The sequence below is a fragment of the Rhinopithecus roxellana genome, chromosome 4 (genome assembly GCF_007565055.1).
Source record: "Rhinopithecus roxellana isolate Shanxi Qingling chromosome 4, ASM756505v1, whole genome shotgun sequence".
Taxonomy (NCBI): domain Eukaryota; kingdom Metazoa; phylum Chordata; class Mammalia; order Primates; family Cercopithecidae; genus Rhinopithecus; species Rhinopithecus roxellana.
In genome coordinates, this window is record NC_044552.1 from 98,649,496 (window position 1) to 98,676,729 (window position 27,234).

The following is a 27,234-nucleotide window of genomic DNA, read 5'->3' on the forward strand; positions in this document are numbered from 1 at the left end:
ACAAAATCATCAGAGAAGAAAGGGGACTGGAGAGTTGAATTGTGGATGGTGTCACCAGTAGTTGACCTATGGTTGACAGGGATGAGAAATGTAGATATAATTACTTATTACATTTATGGTTGGAAAAGCTTTCATTTTTCTTTTATTTTCATCTGAGGTTGAAGATAGTTGACAGAGGCAATCTAAGAATGACTAATTATTTTGTAGATCACATCTCTTGACATAATGAAGGTATTTTTGGTTTGAGACTTTATTTTTGTTAAGCACAGTCTTTTCTGATTCTTATATTGATGTAACTATATCTTCAAGTAATGGACTCCTTGTAGTTACTTTTTGATAGTTCTCTTTGGGTTTGTAACTGTGATACATGTCCTATTCTGTGCTTGGCCCCCTACATTCCTAAGACACCTTCTTTATTCATCTTTTGAGTACATGCATTACTGAGTTGCAAGAGTATGACTTACATGTGTGTTGCTTGCTCCTTGAACTGATGTCTGAAATCATTTCTTTGAATACAACAATGAATGTATTTTCCTCATTATGAAAATATGCTGCTTGTACATATATACTTATATACATTTTCTCTGTACACACACACACACACACACACACACACAGCTCTCTGTCACATAAATTGCCCCCATCTTCTGTAATTACTAAATTTCTGTCTAAAGGATCACTCATTTCTGTTGTGATAGCCATGCAGATTTTAATTTTAAGGCTAGTTGACTCTGTTTATGAAATATATTTCTATAAACATACTTTTTAAACTTTTGATTTTTTTATTTTCACAAATAGAAATAATAATTTGTTGAAAAGTGAAAATAAATGTCAGTGACTTTAATACTTAATTATAGTATGTACGTAATAATTCCAGACCTAAGACATTGCTATTTATAATTTATTTTTAAAAATAATTGTTTATTTTTTATTTTTATAAATAGAGATGGGTCTCACTATGTTGCCTAGGCTGGTCTTGAACTCCGGGGCTCAAGCAGTCCTTCTGACTCAGCCTGGGATTACTGGAATGAGTCACCACATCTGGCCACTGTTTAGAATTAGTGATCTTTCCATTATAAAGATTTAACTATTTAATGCTAAAGTGGCCATGTTTTCAAGGAGGCCATGTTTTCATGTTTTCAAACCATCTCATACATAACAATGAAGTTTGTCAGCCATAGACTTGGAATGAGATCACATAATGGGGATGAGATCCTGCTAGTTAGCCTAGTACTGCTATACTGGCCTGTGTGTACATGGGGTCCTTCAACTCAGGCCTTGCAAGGCATGCCGGCTGTGCCATGTTTGTAAATGGGGCAGAGGAAGCTACAGCAATGGAAAACTAAGCTATGTATGTTAGGTACAGCTATTAAAACAAGGTAGGAATGAGGCTAGGCCCTTAACTTCCCTAAGGTATACTTTTCTAGCTACTTTCTGTCCTGTGTCTGGCACCTACATCCTGGATGATTGTTCTCTTTTATCCATTCTGGATTTTTTAAATAAAATACATATGAAAAGCATCTTGATCTCTTGTTTGTGAGAGGTGATGCCCTTAGATTTAGCTTCAGGAATATGTCATGGCTAATGCTTACCATATTTCCCAAGGAGGGAAATACAAGACTTTCTAACACTAGTTAGAAATGCAAATTCAAGATTTGGAAGGACTGGTATAATGAAATAATGAGCAGTATCAGCATGTGCAAATCTTGTTTGAAGAATTTTATTTTCTCCCCTCTTAGATCTTTTGTACATTTAGAATGTTGGAACAGTTTCTAGATCTCTAACATGAAAACCAAGATAGCTATTTTCAGGTTGCTTTCAGCTCTAAGTAGAAATAACCAGAATTGGCTTACATTAAACAAACTACATCTAGAAATAAATAAAAAAAAAATTAGTGACCTTTCTTGGAGTTATTACATAATTTTGAATAATATAAAAATGGTATTTTGTCAGAGAACTATTGTGGTAACATTAAATAGCAAATTATGTTAACCTAAAGTTACCAAGGATGATTTGTGTATGAAGTGTATCATACTGTTTTTCATTGGACTTAACTTCTACCTTTCTTTTTACTTACTTGTTGTGGAAGAAAATAGAGGAAGTTAAAAAAGAAGTTGATGCATGGTGGGAAAGATTAAGGAAGAAGAACAATAAATGCATGACAGCCATTTACTGGATGATTGGGGTTAACTTTTATAACCAACCTCAGTAGTTGTTAGATATGTACTGATGCTCAGTATTTATTGGCTCTGTTAAATTAAAAATATTCAGCTTATTCAACCCTATAGAAATGTTATTAATATATTTCTATGGTAATATTGTGGGAAAGTGCTTGGTTGAATGTTGATCATATTTTCTATGCATTAGTCCCTTTTATTGTTTGTTAAAAAAAGAAATAGTGTTTGTGTTTTTAGTAGTAACTTAGGTTAATTTGGCCTTTGCTTTTATTTTGCCCATTTCAGAAGTTAGTGTAAATTTCTTAACTTTGCATAGGAAATCCATGTTGATAAAGGAAGCTAGATACTTTCTTCGTGTAAAACTTAAAAAGAACATTTCATACTGTTAATACCATCAGAATTAATATGCTTAATATTGAACTCTCTAAAAAGAAGTGTTCTCTTTTTAGTTAGCATAAGATATAATTTTATAAGGATATTGAAATTATCTGAGCAGTCAGTAAATATGTTACAAACCTCATCTATCTGATTGAGCTTTCTTTTCAAAATACTCTTTTTTTTGTCTTTAGCTGTCGTACTTAATGATAGAAATGGTTTTAAACAGAAAAGCCATTGACTAGTACAGAGAAGTAATGGTATAATAGGAGAGGGATGGTACTCCTTGGTCCTTTGGCTTATGAAGTTCCTAAATTATGATTATTTAAGGAAAGCAAAGTAGAAGACAGATAAGTACAAAAAGTGATTCAAAATTAGGGACAAACAGTAGGACTAGTGTTTGCTGGAAGGATTCAGGATTCTTCTAGATTTGACAGGAATGTATGTGGGTGAAATATTAAGTGTTCTTTTTTTCTTCTCTCAAGTGGCTCAGGTTGCCAAGTCTTTGCCAGAAGGCTGAACGTTGTAGCTTGTAGACTAAATTTTTATTCCCTAATTACATTAACAACTAGAATTGTTTTATAGATTCTTCTTAAGACTGATGGCAGCCCTTTTCTGGACCTGAAAAGAACTGTAGCATACATCTAGACTATTTTTTTTAGGTTTTAAGGTTTCCAGAAGTGTTCCTTATTTATTTGATATTCTCCATCTGCTTTACTTCACTGTGATATTTCAAAATATGTAGTTCTGAGTTAAAAAATTTAGAATAAAAGTTCCATGATGAGTAATATTTTATTCTATTAATATGTTAATATATCCAATGACTGTGGCTTAGCCACTTTGCCTTATAATCTTACTCTGGTTTACAAAGGTAGAGGTTTTGGTGTTTATCCCCTTAAAGTCCATACTTCACTCATAATAACACAACTCCTTCTCCCTTCTCTCCATTGGTGACTGGTATAGTGTAGGCCTGTTCAAATTCTGTCTTACCAGTTGATTTATGTAAAATCTTTATGCCTTATTTACTCATCTCTGAAATAAATATAATACAATCTATTTTTTCAGTGTTGTAAGGATTAGAGAGAATATTTGCAAGATGCCAGACATTCTGCTTGGCTCTCAGTAAATGGTAGATAAATTATTATTACTGTTATGATTTGAGAAGTGCCTGTAGAGTACATATGTATATTGAAGAAAACTATATGCTGAAGAAAACTATATGCTAAAGAAAACTATATGCTGGATTTAGGAAAACTAGTGTACAATCCTAGAGGAGTTTATACAGCAGACCATTTCTGTTAGATATATTGACTTGCTAAGATTTGTGAAAACAAACTAATTTATCTCTCAGTCACTTCTTTGTAAATGAAGTTGAACTCTAATAAAATATTTTTCTTTTTCTTGTTTTTCCTTTTTTTTTTTAAAGGGCGCTATTTTCTTGGAAGGTGTTACTGTTAAAGGTGTAACTCAAGTAACAACACAACCAAAGTTAGGAGAGGTACAGCAGAAGTGTCATCAATTCTGTGGCTGGGAAGGGTAATAAATATTTTAAAATTTTAAATAAAATTTACTCTTACTTTGCAACACTTAAAATTAATAGAAGCATTGGCATATCTTTTTGGCTCCTTGAAGTTAGTATGTTTGCAATAGAATACTTTAAAGGTGTCAGATTTCTTTCAAGAGAATCAATGCAATAACCAGACAGTTGAGTCAAAATTAGATGACTCACATATTTTCCTAAAGTAATAGAAAATTGTTTTCACTGACTAGTATTTGTTTCATGTCTTTGACTCTACTGCTACTGATTAATGTTTGAGCTAGTCTCTCAGTTTGTTAAGAGGGAAGAGGTGAAATTTTGATCTGCCTCATTTTCCAGTTTTTCTGTAATCAGAAGTCTAGGAAAATCAGCTTTAAATATATTCAAGTCGTGGCATTCCCTGCCACGACTTGAAAATATCTTTCAGACGTGTCATAGTGGATTCAGGAGAGCATACATTGCTCTTACCTGTTGCTCTCAGGTCTTGGTCTGTGGTTATTTCTGCTGGTCATTGGTATCTGTGGCAGAGAATTGTAATACGGTTGAATGTAATGAAAAAGGATTATTGCTGAAAATTCCTAATATAAATTCCTAATGGAAATAACTTTTATTACTGTTAGATGGATACCAGATAAATCATTTAGTAGTGGTTTTAACTAAAATATGAAAATAATGAAGAAATCAGATCAGTTTTAAAGTTGTGTTAAACCTTAATCTTGACCTATACCCTTGGTTTTAATGTTGTGTTGAACCTTAATCTTGACCTGCATTTCCCCTGCTTTGTCACTTTTGGGTATCTTTTGAGGAGAAAGTTGCCAACCTTGCCGTTATGTCAAGTTGGCAGTGTCATGTTGGAGAAATATGGGGTCTAGAATATTATGTAAGGTAATAAAGCCAAGATTTAAACTTCTTCCTGAAGTACAAGACTTGTAAACATACCTGCTTTACTATTTAGATAATGTATACTAATATTTTAAAATTAGCTCAGTGATTATACTATAGCAGTGGTAATTTAGAACTCTGTTAACTTGTATTCTAAAATGTCAAGAAAATGATAATCTTTTATTAGTATTTTTGTGAAAGCAGATGTTATTCCAGTTGACATTAATCTCATAATAGAGAGAACCTTGTGATAAATGTGTGATTCATTTGAGATTGGTTTAAGACATGTATTGCTTTGTATGAATACCAGCCACAATAGTAATACCATGTTCTTCTTTAAGGTCTGGATTCCCTGGAGCACAGCCTGTTTCCATGGACAAGCAAAATATTAAACTTTTAGACCTGAAACCATATAAAGTAAGCTGGAAAGCAGATGGTACTCGGTAAGTTAGACTTCTAAAAAAATCATACAAATAAACTTAATGCTTGAAGAATATTGCTTTGTTGTTAGGAAAGTTTACACTCTTCAGAGTGTGGATTTCTGATGTGAACAGAACAATAAATGTTTCAAAAAATTATGTATTTTTTGTTTTGCTAGTATTCTAAGCTGTATAGTACAGTTATCTCTCATTCTGCTAAATTTTTGATTTCCGAGCGTAGCTAGTTTAATATAAATCTGTAATCAGATGTTAAGTTTGAAAGTGTTTTTCTCTTAATGATACAGTTTTTGGTATGTCTGCTGCCCACTACCTTGTTTTTTAATGATATTGGACATGTTAAAGTTAATAGAAAAATTGCCAGTTTATAATCTAAAAATGATGAACTCTCTCTGATTCATTCTGTATTTTACTTCTTTGAATAATTTGCCTTATTCTCTTTATATACTCGTAAGGTTATTGCATTATTATAACAAAGCTTAATTTCAAATTTTATATTTCTAAGTTTTAAGATTTTTAAAATTTGAGACAAGGTCTTGGTCTGTCACCCAGGCTGGAGTGCAGTGGCACGATCAAGGCTCATTGCAGCCCTGAACTCCTGGGCTCAAGCAATCCTCCCACCTCAGTCTCCTGAGTAGTAGTTCAGCATCCTGAGTAGCTGGGATTATGGGAATGTGCCACCCTGCCTGGTTAATTTTTAAATTTTTTGTAAGGATGAGGTCTCCTTATGTTGCCTAGGCTGGTCAAGATATTAGTAGAGATTTTATTCTTCCTCAGCAACATTTTACTTTTTTAATCCATATTTTTTGGATCCATTACAGTTTTGCTATATGTATGTATTCATTCAGCAAATGTTATAAATAGTTGAAACAATTATTTTAACATATTAATATAGAAGTCATTATTTCATATTAAAATGTTTTAGAATAACTAGAAGTACATATATGTTAGCTTTTAAATGTTATTTTGAAGATGACAGATTCTATTTAATTTTTATGAGTTTTGGAAAGTCTTAAGTGGCAGTCATACTTTTTGTATCACGCCATCTCCATCTCCATCTAACATGTAGTTACCTTAAAAGATATATATGGAGACAAGAAGTGGAGCAGATATAACTCGTTTTCTTTTATTTTTTATTTTTTATTTTTTATTTTTATTTTTATTTTTTTTGAGATGGAGTCTCGCTCTGTCGCCCAGGCTGGAGTGCAGTGGCCGGATCTCAGCTCACTGCAAACTCTGCGTCCTGGGTTTACGCCATTCTCCTGCCTCAGCCTCCCGAGTAGCTGGGACTACAGGCGCCCACCACCTCGCCCGGCTAGTTTTTTGTATGTTTTTTAGTAGAGACGGGGTTTCACTGTGTTCACCAGGATGGTCTCGATCTCCTGACCTCATGATCCGCCCGTCTCGGCCTCCCAAAGTGCTGGGATTACAGGCTTGAGCCACCGCGCTCGGCCATAACTCGTTTTCAATATCAGGTGACTGTAGTGATATTTTAACCTGATATGCTTTCTAGAATGTTTAAGTATTTTATTATATTTGATTTTTATTGGGAATATGTAAAAATATTTTCATTCATTTTAATTGTCTGCCTCTGTTGGAAGCAACTTTCCCCTTAGTTTAGCATTTTTTAGCTTTTTAAGGGTATTTTATAGGCAAGAGGTTCATTTGACAAAATTCAGAAAATAACATTAAAAAAAGAAGAAAATAAAAAGAAATTTTACCACCTAGAGATGATCACTACCATCATTATGGTATTGACCTTTTTCTCTGGGTTATATGGCAGTTATGGTTTTTATTGTTATCATTTTTTGAGATGGGGTTTCACTCTTGTTGCCCAGGCTGAAGTGCAATGGCGCAATCTCGGCTCATTGCAACCTCCACCTCCCAGGTTCAAGCGATTCTCCTGCCTCAGGCTCCCAAGTAGCTGGGTTTACAGGCATGTGCCACCACGCCCAGCTTATTTTGTATTTTTAGTAGGGACAGGATTTCTCCATGTTGGTCAGGCTGGTCTCGAACTCCGCACTTCAGGTGATCCGCCTGCCTTGGTCTCCCAAAGTGCTGGGATTACAGGTGTGAGCCACCATGCCTGGCCTATGGTTTTTATTAATGCTTTGTGTACTAATTCAAGTAGTTAAATAACAAGTATTTGATATGTATATGTTTATTTGTTCATATTATTTTGAATTTTCTTAATGAACTAGCCTTAAAAATTAATAATAATGCATAATGCAAAATTGAAACAGCGTAGAAATGAAAAAATGTGCCTTGTGTGCTTGCAGTAGTTATACAAAGACAGATATAGATCAGTATACAGATAATTTGGATCTTTTACCCATTCTGCACCCTTCCCTGTGGATATGTGTTTTTGACGGATAAATGAAAATTAGCCTCTCTGCTTATTTTCAGAATATTAAAACTATATTTAATATGTTGGGTTAGATTATGTTCAGAATCTATTAAATTGGTAGTAAGGATGTTAAGGATACTGTTGAGACATATATTTTAATAGATACCTAAAAACGTCTTAACAAATGGGTTTATTACCTACTTCTTTGGGTGGAGAACGAGTGGAAAATGTGAGGTCAGGGTGTCTATCTCTAGGCTTTACACTACAAAATAAACTGGGTATTTGGGATTGAGGTGTAAATCTAACCTCTTAGGAGTTTCATATTTTAGGTACTCTTTTTTTTCTTTTTTTTATTATTATTATACTTTAAGTTCTAGGGTACATGTGCATAACGTGCAGGTTTGTTACATATGTATACTTGTGCCATGTTGGTGTGCTGCACCCATCAACTCGTCAGCACCCATCAACTCGTCATTTACATCAGGTATAACTCCCAATGCAATCCCTCCCTTTTTTTTCTGTTAAAATTTATTTTATTTTATTATTTTGAGATACAGTCCTCACTCTGTTGCCTAGGCTAGAGTGCAGTGGCACAATGATTGCTCACTGCCACCTTGACCTCCTGGGCTCAAGTCATCCTCCCACCTCAGTCTCCAAAGTAGCTGGGATTACAGACATGCGCCACTATGCCCAGCTAATTTTTAAAATTTTCTGTAGAGATGCGATCTTGCCATGTTGTCCAGGCTGGTCTTGAGCTTCTGGGCTATAGTGATCCTCCCGCCTTGGCTTCCCAAAGTGTTGGGAAGCCACCACTCCTGGCCTTAGATACTCTTTACTTTCTGCATTGCTTTCTTCACAGTATCAGGGTAAGCTTTGAGCAAAATAATAAAGCCTGCAAAATTTGTCTCTAGCTTCTGTCATCAAACTTTTATGGATTTTGTTTCTCTTCTGTAGTTGTATACCCCTTTCTCTGTGTCTCGGTATTGTTAGACCCTTAGATGATTGGCTAAAGTAATTTTTTATGAAATAATTGGTTAAGGTGTTTTTGATTGGTAATGGAAATATCTAATTTCTCCTAGAACCAGGCTCCACCAAACACAAAAGGAAAACCCCTGAGTATTTATTGAATACCTACTCTGTTTTAGGATACTTTATTCTGGGAGAGAAAAAATTTTGCAAGGTATTTCTGGACCAGTGTAAAATCTGTCTTTTGCACAGTAGGATTTAAGTCCAATAGCATGGAAGAGGGACTTTCTGTGAATAAGGTGAAAAGAGCCTGAGGAGGCTGTAGAATGGTCTTGGAGGCTATGAAATCAGAATAGCTGATTAATAGCTATGAACCCTGGACTCCATTGTCATTAAAACTATGTCAGGATAGAGTGTAGGATTTCTTTTTATTATCCTTATTTCATAATTTAATGACAAATTGTTATATCTATTAACAGTATTTAAACCAAGGATCTCTGAAATTGAGTGTAATAGGAAACCTGGATATAGTTAACAGTAAAAGGTACTGTATAAGAATTTTGCATTAGCCTGACCAAGGCCTGAAGGCCTGGAGATAACAGTAAGTAGAGTGACTTTAAAAAAAAAAAAAAAAAAAAAAAGAAATTGTGTTTTGCTATGTCGCCCAAGATGGTCTCAAACTCCTAGCCTCAAGTGATTCTCCCCTGTTGGCCTCCTGAAGTACTGGGATTATTGGTGTGAACCATTGAACCCTGCCTAGAGTGCTTTTGACAGGAAACTCTAATGGATTCTAAAACATTGTGGAATAGGGAATATTTCTGAAGTGTAAAGCTGGGTAATAAAACAGAAATACAAAAATTATTGAAAATTAAACAGTGAGAAATTTATATTAGTTGTAATAGGTGAATTGATGGAGACTAAGCTACTGTAGTCTCAGAAACAAATGAAAGTTTGTTTGATGGAAGAATTAATTGTGTTTCATGTATTTCAATAAACTCATACTTTTAAAAATGAGGTGTCTTTAGTTTTTATAGTTCTGCAACTTTTGGTTGCAGTTTTTGATCTCTAATAATTAAACATTTAAAAAAATCTTCTAATTTGGAATTATGTCAGACTTAGAAAGTCTTCCAAAATAGTACAAAGAATTTCCATGTGCCCTTAACCAGATTCCCCAAATGTTGACATCTTACACTATTACAGCACAATGGCCAAAATCAAGACATTAACACTGATGTATTGATTATTGATGTTATTCAGATTTCTCTAAAAGTGTCAATATTATGTCCTGTTTCTGGTCCAGGACCCAATCTAGGATCACTAGGTTGGTGCTCAACCCAATCATTAGGTTGCCATGTGTCTTCTTCTTTTTTCTGCAATAATTCTTTAGGCTTTCTTTCATGACTTTGACACTTTTGAATAGCATTGGCCAGTTATCTTGTAGCTTGTCTCTCAGATTGAGTTTGTTTGATATTTCCTCATGATTCAAGTTGGGCATGCTTGCAAGAACATCACAGTAGTAATATTTGCGTGTCATTTCAGGAGGCACATAATGTTGAATTGTCCTATTAGTGATGATGTTAACTTTGATCTCTTGATTTAGTTGGTGTGTGCCAGATTGATAAAGTTATTTTTGCTTATTTCATTTTTGTTTTGTATTTATTACTTTATTATTTATTTATTGATAAAGGCATATCTGCCATGATAAAGTTATTATTTTTCCTTTACTTAAGAATCTGTGAGGGAGATACTCTGAGATCATGTAAATATCCTGTTTCCTTTACTTTTCCCCATTATTTTTAACATTCTTTAATGATTCTTACCTGAAACAGTTACCACTGTTATGTTTGCTAAGTAGAATAGTGGAATTCAGCTGTTGGGAAGAACTTTCCCTTCTTTCTCATTTCTTTATTTTCTTTCTTTTTTTATTCCTATCAGTGTGGACTCATAGACACATATTATATTCTGTGGGTTATAATCTATCTTAGTAATTATTTTATTGCTCCAAATGTCTCATTTGACCATTGAGAGACCCATCAAGTGAGTCCTGTCTTTTGACATCTCCCCCTCATTTTTTGAGTACTTTCTTGTTTCTGGCACCCCTAGATGTTGCAGACTTATCTTGTACTTTTCCTACCCCAGCCCTGGAATCAACTGTTTCTCTAAGGAGTGGTATTTAGAAACCAATTTCTGCACACAAGTTGGGCTTATTAGTACCGGGATACCATTGCTTCTAGGCCCTCTCAGAAGATAGAGTTAGGAAATGTGTGTGTGTGTGTGTGTGTATACATAAATACACACCGATATCTATTTCAGTATCTGTCTCCGTCTGTATGTGCATGCATACATTTTTTTTTTTTTCAAAATCATGAGTTTATACTGATACTTCCAGTTCTAATGTACTACCATAGGATTTATTGAATTTTTTTCTCATTTTCTATTTGTAACTCCTCTCTCTGATAGGGAGACACTAGGTTTTCATTATCCATAATATTTACTATATACACATAAAGTAATTTTGGAATTGCTGTCCCAAACCACTGTGAGAAATCCATTTGAATAGAGTGTAATATTTGTGAACAGTTGGTCTGACTTTAGAGCCTTAGGGTATATAAAGTATACTGTGTTCCAAAGTTACTTAATTATTTTCTATCTTGCCAACCAACTCCTTTAGTGTAGATAGTTTTCATTTGTAATACAATTAGTTTCATTTGTTTCTGCTTATATTCTGAGTTTGCCCTCATCCTTTGTTCATGTTAATTTTTCATTTTTCTGAGTGTGTGAAACACTACTGTGATTCTAAAAGTCTACACTCAGTGTAGTTCTGAGTATACTCCGAGAAATGTTACTTTCTCCTATCCTTTTTAACCCTTTCCTGAGTATACTCCAAGAAATATTACTTTCTCCTATCCCTTTTAACCCTTTCCCTTTCTCTTATCTTTTCATTCCATTCCTACCCACCCCCTTAAGTAACCAGCCTCATCATTTTCTGCTTTACCCTTCTTGCATTTCTTTTTGTACAGATGAGCAGATGCACTTTTCTTTTTCCCCTTTCTTACAGGAAAGATACCATACACTTTAGAATTAGTCTTTTCACCTTGCTTTTTCCATTTAACAGTATGTTCTAGAAACCACTGCATTTCACTTCACAGATATCCTCATTCTTTTTTTACAGCTGCATTGTACTCATTGTGTGAATGTATAGTTTATTCAACTACTCTCCTATATGGAGATATTTAGATCGTTTCCAGTATTTTGTAATTACAAATGATGCTGTGGTCAATAACTTTCAGCTGACTTTCCCCCCTATTGTTGAAAGCCAAACCTCAAGGTCAATTTCTAGAAAGAAGGATTGCTAAGAAGGCTAGGTGTATATTAAGTTTAATTAGATACCACGAGTTTCTGCTTCAAGGGGTAGTGCCAGATTGTCTTCCCACAGGCAGTTTGTGAGAATGCCTGTACCACCGCAGCCTTGCTAACAGAATGTGTTGGCGAATTTTTAAATTTTCACCAATCTGGTTAGTGAGAAATGGTATTTCATTCTCATTTTAATTATGAATGAAGTGGAACATCCTCTCATATGTTTAAGGGCTATACTTATCTTTTTTGTGAATTATCTGTCCTTGTTTCTTTTCTGTTGTCTTTTGACTTTGTTCATGTTGTTTTTTTGCCATACAAAATTTTATTATTTTTATGAAGTCAAGTTTATTAATTTGTATTGCCTCTTGATTTTGATTTATAGTTAGAAACCTTTCCTTATACTAAGATTAAAGAAGAATTAATTTTCTCATATTTCTTCTAATATTTGTATGGTTTGATTTTTTTAATCTGGAAGACTTTTTAAATTATAGGCAATCTAGCATTTCTACATATTTAAAAACTCCTTTTATTGTCATTGTTATTATTATTACTTTGCTGTGAAGAATTAATACTGTAAATTCATTTTGAGTGAAGACTGTCTTCTAAGGTTGGAACTGAGTCATGATGATCCACTTGAAAGTATGTCATCCTGATAGTGACCACCTTGCTTGTGTACTGGGTGTTAATATACAGAAGGCTTATTTTAAATTTACTATTCAGCAGTGTTTTGTTATTTCTTTGCAGTATCTTTTACAGTAACGGAAGTCTTTTGAGATGAGAAATGTATGGTTTTGGTAGGAGTTGAGGAGTTGAGGAGTTGAGGTCAAAAGGAAGGCCTAGTATCTCTAATTCTGATCCACAGGCTTCTAACTTAACTTTGCAAAGAAGGACATGGATTTACAAATGTTTTATATAGTGTGTGCTGTGCACCTACTTCCCAAATGCACTTCAATTTTTTTTTTTCTTCCCATAAAGAGTCTGGACTCCTTCCTGTTCTTCTCTCTACAACTCAGCCTGTACCTGAGTGGTATTATCTATTCTTATATTGCTTTTCTATGGAGGAAAACACAGTCTTCTGGAGCTGAAATCTTAAGAATGTTTTGGGAAGATCAGAGAGCTTCTTTAGAAAAAGTTTCCAGGCATTTAATCATACTTAGTATCTTATCTTAGTTCATTTGTGCTGCTATAGCAGAATACCTCAGATTGGATAATTTATAAAGAACAGAAATTTATTTTTCACAATTTTGGAGGCTGGGAAGTTCAGAGTCAAGGTGCTAGCAGGTTCAGTGTCTGGTGAAGGTTGCTCTTTGCTTCCAAAATGATGCCTTGTTGCCGCGTCCTCCCATGGCTGAAGGGGTGAATGCTATGTGCTCAAATAGTGGAAGAGCAAAAGGGCCTAGCTAGTTACCACCAGCCCTTTTGTCAGATCCCTAATCCCATGCACGAGGGCAGCGCCCTCATGGCCTAATTACCTCCTAAAGGTTCCATCTCTCAGTACTGTTGCACTGGAGATTAAGTTTCACCATGAATTTTCAAACCGTAGCACTTGTTTATATTTTAACTTGTTGAATTTTTGAATTTTAAAATTTTATTTAACTTTTTCCTGAGCTTTGAAAATTATTTCTTGTTACATTCCCCACCCCTAAGACTTTAGTAATTCACTAAATTATAGTTTCTGTTTCTTGGATTCCTCTGTGTGTCAGGTACTGTGCTAGGTTCTGGGGAAACAGCAGTGAGCAGTGTGGACACTGTCCCTATCTCATAGAATTTGCAGGTAATTATTTAACTAATAATAAATTATTTGGGGATAATTGATTAACAGCTTGACACAAATTCAATTTAGACCTTCAGCACGTATCTCATAGCCAGATAAATTCCCAATTGATTAAATAAGTGTAAATAAAATTTATTTTCTGAGAAAACAAGATAGCAGAATAAATTAGGTTAGATATACCTCTGGCACATGTTTCCTTAGCATTCTTTGGATATTTAGATAGTTGGATCTTGGGTTTAGGAGAAGAATGTGGATTGAAAGTACAGATTTAGGAGACAATAGCATGTGATAGTAAGACAGGGATATGGACAGGCTGCTGAGTAGAGGAAGCAATGGTGACTGAGAGTAAGGGAGGTGGGTTAAAATCAGGAGAAATATCTGCCATTCAGGCTGAGGGTTGTCTCCAAAGAAAGGTTAAATCTTATAGAGAATTAGTAAGCTAAGGAGTGAAAAGTGTCTGTTGAATTTAGCAACAAGATATTTTGGATTGGGTTGGGATGTTCTCAGTTTTTGTATAGTATAGAGTAGGGCAGTGGGAGTAAGTTGAAAGTGATGACACTTTTCCTTTAAACATTTCCTCTCTTTTTTTCCTTTGGCTTTTGTTAACAAATGTCTCTTCTGAGGCAGATTCCAAGAGAGCAAAGAAAACGTTATTAAGAGTTAGTGAAAGTACCTTATTTCATCCAAGAGACAGTTATGGCAGGGCATTTTATCTGTCAGTGTCTGCCTGCCTGCCTGCCTGTCTCACATTGAAATTCAAATGTGAGATAATTGGCAATAAATGTTTATTAATTTGTTTATTTGGAATAAAAATGAAGTTGGACTCTTCCTGTCAGATAGTGGGACTTTCGATTTGGCTGAGGTTTTGATAGTGAGAGTTGGTCAAATGAGTATTACATAGCAAGCATTTTTGTGTAGATTAGATCAGCCAAAACTGCAGTTTTGGGATTTTGATGAAAATAGACTTCAAGCATTTGATAAAATAAAATCATTCTATTTAACCATAATATTGGTGAAGGTGTATTGAAATATAACACTCCCTCTGCCCCTCCCCCCACTTTCAGAGTTAAACAAAATGATTCTCAATGAAAGATTCGCAATTACATTTGATAGTTGCTTCATATGTCTTTATGCCTCCTTGATTAGATTGTCCTTCAATTTTGTTGAAAGCTGCCGAAGAATCAAAGTTTATTTATTTATTTATTTATTTATTTATTTTGAGACGGAGTCTTGCTGTGTCGCCCAGGCTGGAGTGCAGTGGCTGGATCTCAGCTCACTGCGAGCTCCGCCTCCCGGGTTCACCCATTCTCCTGCCTCAGCCTCCCGAGTAGCTGGGACTACAGGCGCCCGCCACCTCGCCCGGCTAGTTTTTTGTATTTTAGTAGAGACGGGGTTTCACTGTGTTAGCCAGGATGGTCTCGATCTCCTGACCTCGTGATCTGCCCGTCTCGGCCTCCCAAAGTGCCAGGATTACAGGCTTGAGCCACCGCGCCCGGCCCCAAAGTTTATTTTAAACGAGCTCGTTGAACTTCTGACAGTTCCTAAAATACATTAAACTTTTTTCTTAATATTTCTTTTGTCTTGAGCACTCTTATTTCATTATTTTCATGGCTCTCCCCAGGAGGGGGGAGTCAGTTCTACTTGAGTGTAAATGCAACACCAGGAGAAGTGATACAATGTTACTACAGTTACAGTTGGAATTGAACTGTCTTGTAATTGTGAAATACTGCTTTTTCACAGATATTTTGGGAAAAGATAGAATTTTATAATAAGGATTTATCTGTGTACTTAGTTATTAGTAGACTTTGTAATGCAGTTAAATAAATTAAGTCTTCAAAATAAATTAATTTAACATCGATTGAAAGTTGTGAAGACTTAGAACTATATAAAAATTTTAGAATTAATTTTCATGCATTTTTATTCTGCTGAGAGTTTGAGTACTATAAATTTAATTTCAACTGTTATTGAATCAGTAGGTAAAAACCAAATGTTTTTAACAACTACTGTTGTAAAACAAATAGTAAAGTAAAAGTTAATAACTCAGATTATGCTTGACGTAGGAAAAATGTAAGGCTATGGGAATAATGTAATAGACCAACAAAAGGGTTGGTGCTGTGGTTGCAATTTTTACATATGTATCTATATCTGTATTTATATCTGTATCCTTTGACTTACATATTTATATAATACATACACATATACAAGCAGTCCTGCTTCAAGAAAAACTGAATATAAAAGGTAAATTTGGGACTTGCTTTATAAGGAAAATTATTGCAGGGAATAAAAAAAGTCACTTAGGCATTTATGGAAATGTAATTTATATTCAGCTTTTTATAACACATTTGTTAAGTAGGTGAGATATATTTGCAGAATATTTCTTGAAGGAAATTATAGACAGGTTTATTTTCCTGGATCCTGGTCTGGGGATTTCCTCCCTCCCTCCCTCCTTCCCTCCCTCCCTCCTTCCCTCCCTCCCTTCATTCATTCAGAAATTATACTGAAAACTTATTTACCTCTAGGGCTCTGTGTTAGGTGCTGCATGGATTGGGACTGCTTAAGACAGAATCCTCCGCTTTAACTTTTTCCTGTAATTCAGCTTTAATTTTTCGTTCTAAACATTCTCTGTAAAGGACCTAATAGTAAATATTTTATTTGTGGGTTTTGTGGTCTCTGTCTCAAATACTCTGCCATTATAGCACAAAAGCAGCCATATCCCACTGATCTTACATAAACCAAATGATGTATTTCAATAAAATTTTGTGGGTGTATTTCAATAAAATTTTATTTACAAATTAGCAGGTCACATTTGGCTTTTGGACCATAGTTTGACAACCCATCATTGAATACATTCTCCTTAAAAGACGGTCTTTACATCTTAAGTGTTCTTTCTTTATAAGACAGTATAAAAAGTGAGCTTAAGGTAGGGAAGCATATTTAATATAAAGATTTTTTAAAATTTGCTTTTTTTACATTTTGAAGTAAGACTTCTTCCCATTAATTGTAAGTTCATGCTAAGCCATTGGTACTTTGACAAGATTTTTTATGTAATTTACTAAATGTATACATTTGAAAGACAAGATTTTTTTTCTCATGAAAATCATTCTTATGCCTTTGTTAGAGCAGGGTGCTCAATGTATGGTCATACTATATGTGCCCTGACAAATACACTTTGTGACTTGTGAATAGCATGTAGAAATAGCTGTTGTGTGGATAAACTGTAATATGTTCAGGCAGCTTCTGTATTTGCTGCTGTAACAGTATTTATTTATTTATTTAGAGACGGAGTCTCACTCTGACACCCAGGCTGGAGTGCAATGGCATGGTCTTGGCTCACTGCAACCTCTGCCTTCTGGGTTCAAGTGATTCTCCTGCCTCCGCCTCCTGAGTAGCTGGGACTACAGACGCGTGCCTCCACACCTGTCCATTTTTTGTATTTTTAATGGAGACGGGGGTTTCACTATTTGCCAGGCTGGTCTTGAACTCCTGACCTCATGATCTGCCCACCTCAGCCTCCCAAAGTGCTAGGATTATAGGCATGAGCCACCGCACCTGGCCTGTGAAGGTTTTTATACAGAACCATGCAATTACCCCAGGTGGTTAGTAGCTTGCTTGGGTCCCTTGATATGTATCTCATTAATAATGTTTGTAGCATATGTTTATTCTAATGACTGGAGCTGAATGTTCAGACAGGTATAGTGTGGATAAGGTAATGCGATGCTAGACTAGAAAAGTTTTACATACTGAGAAGAATATTAAAGAGGTTTCAGATGTCTCTGGAATAATTTTCAGTGAACTACAAACAAAAAAGTGTATCTTACCACTTAGGAACAGAATGAGTCAAATTATGATCAATTAGGTATTGTGTCTACTGCTTTCATTTAGATTTGTTCACTTAGCTCTTTATGAATTTCTTTTTGGTTCTAGTTTTCTTTTGAAAGCAAAGCAAATAGCTCCTGATATGTAACATAAGAACTGGAGACGAAATGAATATTGGAATTAAATAAGAATTTATCTCCTATCTTATTATTTACAAATAAATATCAGTTATAGCCATTATATCATATCTAGTATTTAGGAATTCAGCAGTAAATAAAGTTATGTCTGGGAAGGACTTTTACTTTTTTAATTGTTCTGGGGAAACTTAGAGTTTTTGTGGAGGTGTCTGAGGGACCAGACTCTGGAAAAGTAAAATATTTGTTTCAAATCATATAAGTAGGTAGTGGCAAAATCAGCATCATTCTGTATTCTAGTAGTTGGGCTTTTACAGTTAGGTTTAAGCTGGGTATGGTGGCTCATGCCTATAATCCCAGCACTTTGGGAGGCCGAGGTGGGTGGATCACTTCAGGTCAGGAGTTTAAGACCAGCCTGGCCAACATGGCAAAACTCTGTGTCTACTAAAAATAGAAAAATTAGCCGGACATGTTGGCTTGCACCTGTAATCCTAGCTACTTGGGAGGCTGAGACACGAGAAACGTTTGGACCCCGGGAGGCGGAGGTTGCAGTGAGCTGAGATTGTACCACTACACTTCACCCTGGGCTACAGAGCAAGACCCTGTCTCAAAAAATAAATAAATAAATACATAAATAAATAAGTAAGTAAATAAAATTAGGTTTAAGGTAGTTTTCCCTCATAATAATGGGAATTATACTAACTATACTAATTTTAGGACTCAATCAATGTTTAGTATCATACCTCTGGTGATAACCAAAACTCTTAGAGAGAATGTAGGCCAGATCTCGTCATTTAAAGACTCCAGCCCTGTTTTTAATAGTAGTTTCATCAGAACTATAGTTAGGGATCCAGGCCAGTTTCCTTGCAACTGGGTGGAACACAATAAAGCTCCTGTGTTTCTTTTTTATCACGGGGAAGTGAGACTACCAGAGAATATTTAAAGGTCAACTCAGAAACACTGTTTATTGATCTGAAGCTACGTTTAATGATATCTTGTGGTAAATTGGTTCAAAAAGAAGGACTCTTTGACTCCCTCCCCAAGCCTAAATCTTTCTTTGAGTCCCCCTATATGGAATAGATAAAAGCAGTAATGCTTTGGTTGCTGCAAATTGAGGAAAGGATATGGGGTTGCATTCTGGCGTGGCGTCTGAGGTTACCGTGAACCTTTTTAGGGCAGCATTTCCAGTTGCGGTACCATCCTAGGAACCTTTTATTAAAAAAAAAAATTCAGAGATTCAAATTCATTAAGCCTGGATTGGTTCTGAGAAAATGCATTTTTGAAAAGCACCCCAATTATTTGTGATTTTTAACCTGATTTGGGAGCTGCTATGTGTAGTGCCTCATGGAACAAAATTTAAAAATCAGTGACCTAATGCAAAGTAATATTTAGCCAGCTATTGAGTTAAGAATATACCTGAGAATTTCTCCATTAGTTGGTGGAGACCTACATAAAATGCTTATTAGTACATTATTCAATTCATATTAGTTATTGTTGTTATAACTGAAGACTGTTTTGAAAACCATTATTACATGGGAACCAACATTGGTTTCCCAGAGTTCACTCAGAATTCTTTTAGGGTGTGTTACAGTTATTGTACAAGAAGAAAATTAAGTAAAGGCAAAACAATCTAACATTTTAAAACCAAATCTTCGAAATACCTGTTGGCTACTAGTCACATCTTTAGGATTTACTAAAGGATAAAAAGGTCCCTTAAATAGTAGCTTAATCAAATCCTAAGCATGAGAGTTTCTACTGGTTAATAGGGATACTATCTTTGAAATGGTATTTAAAAATAAAAATTAACCAAATTTATTACCTATTACCAAAATCTGGCTAGAGAACTCTTAGAGCTAAGCAGATACAGATAAGACTTTGGTTGCAAACATAGGTGCAACCCTAAGTCAGAATTTTCAGTTGCCCAGGTTCTGGGGGCAGCAAACATATGAAGCTTTGAAAGATTAAAACAAATTTTTCATTAATATTTTCAAACATTTTTTCCCACTATATAGAGCTGGACTACTGGACCCAAACAAATGAGAAACAAGGAATATACGATAAAGAGATTGAATTTGTCTTTGTTCATTCATGTAGTTGACAAATATTTATTGAACATTTACCATATGCCAGAGATTATGCTAGCTGTGGTAGGCTTAGCAGGTAATTAAAACTAAACTATATGATGATTATGATTATTGTTTTTTGAGACAGGGTCTCACTCTGTTGCCTAGGCTGGAGTGGAGTGGAGTGGCACACTTAAGGCTCACTGCAGCCTCGACCTCCCACCTCAGCCTCCAGAGTAGCTGGGACTATAGGCTTGTGCTGCCACATCCAACTAATTTTTGTATTTTTTTCTTGTTGAGATAGGGTTTCCCCGTGTTGCCCAGGCTGGTCTTGAACTCCTGGTCTAAAGTGATCTGTCTGCCTTGGCCTCCCAAAGTGTTGGGATTACAGGCCTGAGACACCATGCCCAGCCATGATTGTTTTTGTATGCTGCTTTTTATTTTAACACGAGTATATTTCATTGTTATAACATGTATTTTTAAAGTGACTTAATTGCCGCCAAGAAAAAAATAGTTTACCCTCAATTATAGGGACATTGAGACTCCAGTTTTTTCATTGCTGTAAATAACTGTACTGATCTTCTTATACCCATCTTTGCATAAATTTTGACAAAAATAGTATTACTTAGATATAGTATGGAAACCTTTGAAGTCCTTGATATACCTTGCTAGAGGTTGTAGTGATACACCCCAACAGCAGTGCTCCAGTGTACACCCTTGGCAATTTGGGGTAGTTTCACTTAATATAAGTAATGTAGCCGAGTTGACAATTGGAAAATAAATTTTTTTCTTAAAAGATTTTATTGATGTAAAAATTAAGGGAAAATGAATTTTAAAATTGCTTTGATTAGCCTTCTTTTGAATACTAGTGTGGTTACACAAGTTCATTCTGTATTTTGGCTATAGCAGCAGTTATAACAGGTAATACTTGTTGAATACCTAATGTGTATTAGGCATTGTTCTGAGTACTTTTCACAGAACATTTATCCCATTTAATCTTCACAATGCTATAAGATAGCGTTGTGAATAAGTAGCTTTTTCAAGGCCACACACACAGTTATTGTAAGTAGCAGGACTGGGATTTGAATGCAAGTGATCTGGCCCCAGAGCCCAGAATCTTTTTTGCCAGGTCATGTCCCCATTATTTTTTCAGTATTTTGATAGTTATTTTTACTGCTTTATTCTAATAGATGAATTTTTCTGTCTTAAAATATATTTATTCTGATAATGTCTTCCTTATAAAACATTAAAAAGACATTAAAAAGTTCTTCCTGTGAGAGCTTTTATCCCACCCCTTGTGATAATCAATATTAAGAGTTGGGTGTTTGGTTTCTCGAGACATTATGCCTTCATCTCCTTATCTGCTGTTTTCTTTCTTTACTTTCTGATCCTCCACATTATGGGAATGATATATGCTGTTCTCTTATAAATAAATAATAGAAAAAACTCTATCAATTGTTTTCAAATTACTTTGTGATGGTAATTCAAATTGCATTGTTCCATTCACTTAATGGGATAATAAATATATTTGCAGAAAGAATATTTACTGCTTTAATAGATAACTATTAAGCTACTGTAAGCTTTAAAAGGTCTCAAAGACAATACAAGATACTAGAGGAAAATAAAACGATAATTCCTACTCTCAGCAGGAAAATGAAGTACAATTTAAGATGTAGTAAGAGATATAACAAAACTATGTGTGGTACCAGACAACTAAGTAAGTGACACCAAAGAGCTAATAAAGAGCGTTACTTGATACTCTATATGAAATATGACTGCTCGTTTTGATTTTTAGAGTGTAATATTGGGTGTTCATAGATGGATTTTTAAATTTTATATAGGAAATAAGTAAGGCATATTTAGTATTGAATATTGATATTTATTATTGAGTAGTGCTGCTGACCAGATGGAAGAACATTTGCTCCAACCCATCTCAGCAGTAGAGCTTAACTGTTAGATGAGATGTTAACTGGATTTTCATATTTTTTTACGATTCTGTGATACTTTCTTAACTCATTATTTGCTCACATACTCTTATTCATTATGTGTGATTATGGAAGTGGCAAATACTGGCTTGGATAAAAAAGGGGAAAAAACTTGATCCTCTTTGTGAATCAGTGAAAAATTGTTTGAAATAATTATAGTTGATTTTTCTAGAATGCATGCTTTATACAAAAGAAATTTGAAAGTAATCAGCCAGTCAGGGACAAATGTGAAACAAAACAAAACTTGTGGGAAAATTCTTTTGATGTTTTCTTTTCATGAAGATGGATTACTTTATAAAAATTAAAATGTTTTTTACATGCCTCTGTGATATGTAGTGCTGCCCAGAACATGTTAAGTGGCTTTTAAATTTTATTCCACATCAAGGTAAATCTTTAGAGCAATAGATGTGGCATACCCTGATGGAAGATCACTTAAAAGAATGCTATATTTTGCATATTTAACTTGTATGGCTACAGAGTTCTGAAAAGCATAACTTGTTACATAGATGGTAATTAAAGCAAATGAGTATATCATTTGATTTTACGCTTTGAAGTCTAGTGTAGACACTGTACATTCTCATTATGAGAGCTACCTAATTGGAAAGTAACTAATTAAGATAACCAAGAGAGGCTTCTTATATACAGAACTGGTGGATTCATGAGATTTATTTACTAGTATTGGAACTAATTACCTGATCTGTGCTACGAATAATAAGTTTCCAGTGTCATGTTAGTTTGCAAGCTTTTCAAATTCTGTTAATTAGATCAAGATCAATGAGTATGTCTATATCTTACTAAACCTATTTTATTTTATTTTATTTTTTTTTTTTGAGGTGGAGTCTCGCTCTGTCGCCCGGACTGGAGTGCAGTGGCCAGATCTCAGCTCACTGCAAGCTCCGCTTCCCGGGTTTACGCCATTCTCCTGCCTCAGCCTCCCGAGTAGCTGGGACTACAGACGCCCGCCACCTCGCCCGGCTAGTTTTTGTATTTTTAGTAGAGACAGGGTTTCACCGTGTTAGCCAGGATGGTCTCGATCTCCTGACCTCGTGATCCGCCTGTTTCGGCCTCCCAAAGTGCTGGGATTACAGGCTTGAGCCACCGCGCCCGGCCACCTATTTTATTATTAATAGTAGTAGTTGAAACTTTTTCTAACTTGGACTTGAGCATTTTAGTAAAAATTTCTTTTTGCCTTGTGATTCTGGTCTTATAATGAAAAAATGATAATGTCTTAAAAATATGTTTCCCCATTATAAAAGTAATTTGTATTCATTGTAGAAAAGTTAGAAAATGAAGATAAGGAACAGGACAAACATGAAAAACATCCGTAATTTCACCAGTTAGAGATGGTTGCTGCTTACATTTTGGTGTGTATGCTTTTAGACTTTTCCCTCTGTCTATATATATTTTTTGTTTCGTTGACTAAATGAAAAACATATTCATTCCACAATTTTTTAAGTGTCTATTATGTGCCAAGTACCATTCTAGATGTTGCAAATTATAGTGACCCTGCTATAATGGAACTTCCATTAGGTGAAATATGTTTTCTATACAAAATGTTTAGTATATTTTACTTATAGTTTAGTAACATACTATTTTTGCTTAATATATCCTAAATATTTTTCTACTTCATTAAGTATTTTTCTATTAGCGGATTAAACATAAAATTATTACCTGGTTAAGATAATACACATGTATACATATATAACAAACCTGCACGTTGTGCACATGTACCCTACAACTTAAAGTATAATAATAATAATAAATATATATATATGTAAGAACAGAAAAAAGAACTGACTTTACTCACAGAAAATCAGTCATGCAAAATGTTAGCTTATGAGAAAAACAGATACATTGTGTCAATTTTAATGTAATTACCAGCTTGTACTGACGTGGTCTCTCACAGTCTTTTCTGGTTCTTTAGATTTTGTGTTCACTTTCTGTCTTCTGATCACCTTGTCTTTTAGCTCAGTCTTGTGTTTATCACCTTTTATTATAAAGCAATTTAAAAAATGTTAAATCAAATAATACTGGAAAGCTTACAATGGAGGAAAGCTAGAACCCATTCTCATCCCTTCCTCCTCTCAGTCTTGCTCCCTCAAGGCAACCACTTTTAATTATTTTTATTTTCAACTCTTGTAAGTACCCCCAAATCTGTAAATAATGTGTTTATATCATGGTCTATTAATCACCTTTATGTGAGTTCCTGCAGATGTAGCTTATCAAAGTCTCTGTGCCCACCTTTCCTTCCTCTTAGTACAAGAACCAAGAAATAAGTTTCTCTCTCCTTTTTTCCTGTCTGTTGCCAGTGAGCTGGCAAGGGAGTCTGGGAAGTGTAGTTTGCTTGCTTCTCAAACCAGGTTACACCAGAGAGCACACAAGTACAGGAATGGGAATGACCACCAAAGGACAGCTAACTTGCCCAAGGTTCAATGTCATGACCCCTCTACCACTGCAGGTAAAGTGTTCCTAGTGTTGAATTTAAATACTTTTATATGTCTTTACAAATACCCTATTATCAAGTGTTTTCAGGGTTTTAGTAATTTTATTTATTTCAGTTATCTTTTTGTTATCCCAAAGACTTTTCTTTCTTAGAGCCTTCTGTGATTTCCTGCCTCTATAAGACTGTACTTCCAACTGTTTTCCTGGTTGGATCTAGCATTCTAGATTCCATCTAACTTTTCTTTCTTTCCTTCTCCTTTATTTCTTTTGGTTTATTTTTTCACTTTGTAAGGATGTCTCTCTAAGTCAGTTCCTAAGAATATGCAGGAAGTAACCCATATACACGCCTGGTTTATGAAAACACTATTGCTCTGGCCCTGTATCGAATAGTTTGGCTGTATATAAAATTTTAGACGGAAATGATTTTCCCTCAGAATATTAAAAATCTTGTTTCTTTATCTTCTAGTAACCTCTGTTACTGATAAAAAGTCTGTTTTTTTTTTTTTCCAGATTCTAGTTTTTGATAAGTGGTCTACTCTCACTACTGGAAACTTTTAGAATTATTTTTTATTTTTGTCCTAAAATTTCCCAGTGGATGTGTGTAATTATTTGTTGTTATTCCTTCCCCCTTACCTGGCTCCCTCAGTTGATTGTGATGGTCCGTTGTGATGATGATCTCTTTGGATCTGAAAACCTGGGTTCTTCCATTAAGGGAAATTTGATCTCATCTCTGATACTTTATTTCCTCTGTTTTGTTTTTTAAATTTTCCCTTTCTTCTTAGAACTATTGGTTATTAGACTTCCTAGATTCTTTTCCATGTCTAATCTTTTGTCTCATAATTTTTACCTTGTCTGTTTTTCAACTTTCTAAGAAGTTCTCTTATTTTCTTCCTTTCTTTTTGTTGAATTACTTATTCTGGTAATTATGCTTTTAATTGTCAGTAGTACATACATTCTTGTTCTCTGCCTGTACCTTTTCATGACAACTTGTTCTTGATTTATGGATAACTTCTTGAATCTCTATGAGAATACTAGTTAAAAGCGTATTTAAAGTTATTTTTCTCTTCCTTGAATCATCTTTCTTATGTTTCTAGTTTCTTCAGATGTGTGGTGATCATTGGTTGGCAGTGCATTTGAAATGAGGCAGAGAAGCTGCTTGGAAGCTCTGTGAATGTGGGCTGGGTTTGTCAACTTCTGACCTTTGCTTTATGATAAGCAATTGTGCTTGGTTGCTCTCCCCTCACTACCCATTTGGTTCAGTTTCTCTCTCTCTCTCTCTCTCTCTCTCTCTCTCTCTCTTTCTTTTTTTTTCCTGTTCACCCTCCCACCCTGTTTCAGTTTCTTTAGAGAAAAGCTCTCTGATTTTTCTTTTTTCTTTTTTTTTTTTTGCTTGAGGAATAACCTGTGTATTGTGTGTATGAGTTGTGAGAATTTAATTGTTGTATGTAGCTAAAAATAACAAATCCCTCCTTTTCAGTCCATATGTCACTATAGTCATCCTGTGCACTTGATGTTTCTGGGTGTGGATCTTCTTTGGGATTTTGTAAAATAGGCACCTCCATCTGTGAATCCTGCTACCTCTGTGCATGCTTTTCAGCACTTTTCAGTACTTCTCCATCTATTTCTTGTCAACCAGAAATTTATTGAAATAGTGCATCTGCTGATGCTCTTTTCTCCTTCCCTTCGTTATCTTCATTGTTATAACCATTTCTAATAAATTACCCTAAAATTACCCCAAAATATAACAGTTTAAAATTCAAATATTTACTATCTCATAGTTTCTTGGGAGCAATGTAGTTGGGTGAGTCTTTTTTGTTTTTCTTAAATCCATTGCCTCAAGCATTTATCCCTTGTTACAAGCTATCCAATTACACTCTAAGTTATTTTGAAATGTACAATTAAGTTATTGTTGATGATAGTCACCCTATTGTGCTATCAAATAGTAGGTCTTATTCATTTATTCTTTTTTTTTTTGTACCTATTAAGCTGGGTGATTCTGGTTCAGTGTTGTCTAGCAGATTGCAGCCAAGCTGTTGGCCAGGGCTATTGTCATTTCAAGGGTCCACTTCCAAGCTCACTCATGTGGTTGATGGCAGGCCTCAGTTCCTCAGCTGGCTGTTGACATGAGACCTCCATTTCTTGCCAGTAGGGAGGAAAAACTTTCCTGTACCCACTTAGGTTCAATAGTTAGGGACCTACAAATTAAACTGACAAAACATAGATTAGCAAGAGAAAAAACAAAGTTAGTTTATATGTGTATGGAAGTACACAAAAGAAGTGGCTTACAAGATGGTTGAAGTTAGTATTCCTAACTTAATGGGACTAGGCCTAAAGTTTGTATTCCTAACTTAATGCCTCAAATTTGTATGTCTAATTTAATGGGGGAAAGGGATGGTGGAAAATAGGCTTCAGTGTAAGAAAAAAATGGAATTCTTTAGGAAGGATAAGTGGATTTTTACAGGAACAAATAGGAGTTAAGAAATGTTTGTTTTTATAGGGAGAATAGTCTTTTCCATCTTCTTCATGGCTATAAATTCCTGGAGAGGGGATTATATGATAGTTTTACTCTCAGTCTTCTTTCTGGGAGTGAAGCCGCCTAGAAGAAACGATTTATGGCAGCTTCATTCCCGGAAGTTTCTGCTTTTAGTCAGATAAGGAAAGCTCTGAGAAGCAACCTTTCTGCATTTGTTGACTCTCAAATGTCTTCTGGTTAAAATAATCTTCATACCAGCTCTGGGGTTCTGAGTGGGTTCTCACAGCTGCCCGAGTGTCCTCACCATATGGCAACCAACTTTACTTATAGCAAATGATCCAAGAGAACACCCAAGATAAAAGTGGTAGTCTGTTAATCTAGCCCAAGAAGTGACATACAATCCACTTCTGCCATATTGTATTTGTTGTAACATATAAGTCTAGCCCAAACTTAAAGGGAGGGGAATTAA

At 34.9% G+C, this 27,234-nt stretch overlaps 1 protein-coding gene across 1 annotated transcript in view; it reads left to right on the plus strand.

The window, feature by feature from the left end:
* RNGTT (RNA guanylyltransferase and 5'-phosphatase) overlaps positions 1 to 27,234 on the plus strand; it is a 330,605-nt gene that overhangs the window by 61,910 nt on the left and 241,461 nt on the right. The window contains exons 7-8 of the mRNA XM_010357776.1: positions 3,979 to 4,088; positions 5,313 to 5,414. Of these exons, the coding sequence (XP_010356078.1) occupies positions 3,979 to 4,088; positions 5,313 to 5,414 (212 nt within the window). The remainder of the gene's footprint in view (positions 1 to 3,978; positions 4,089 to 5,312; positions 5,415 to 27,234) is intronic.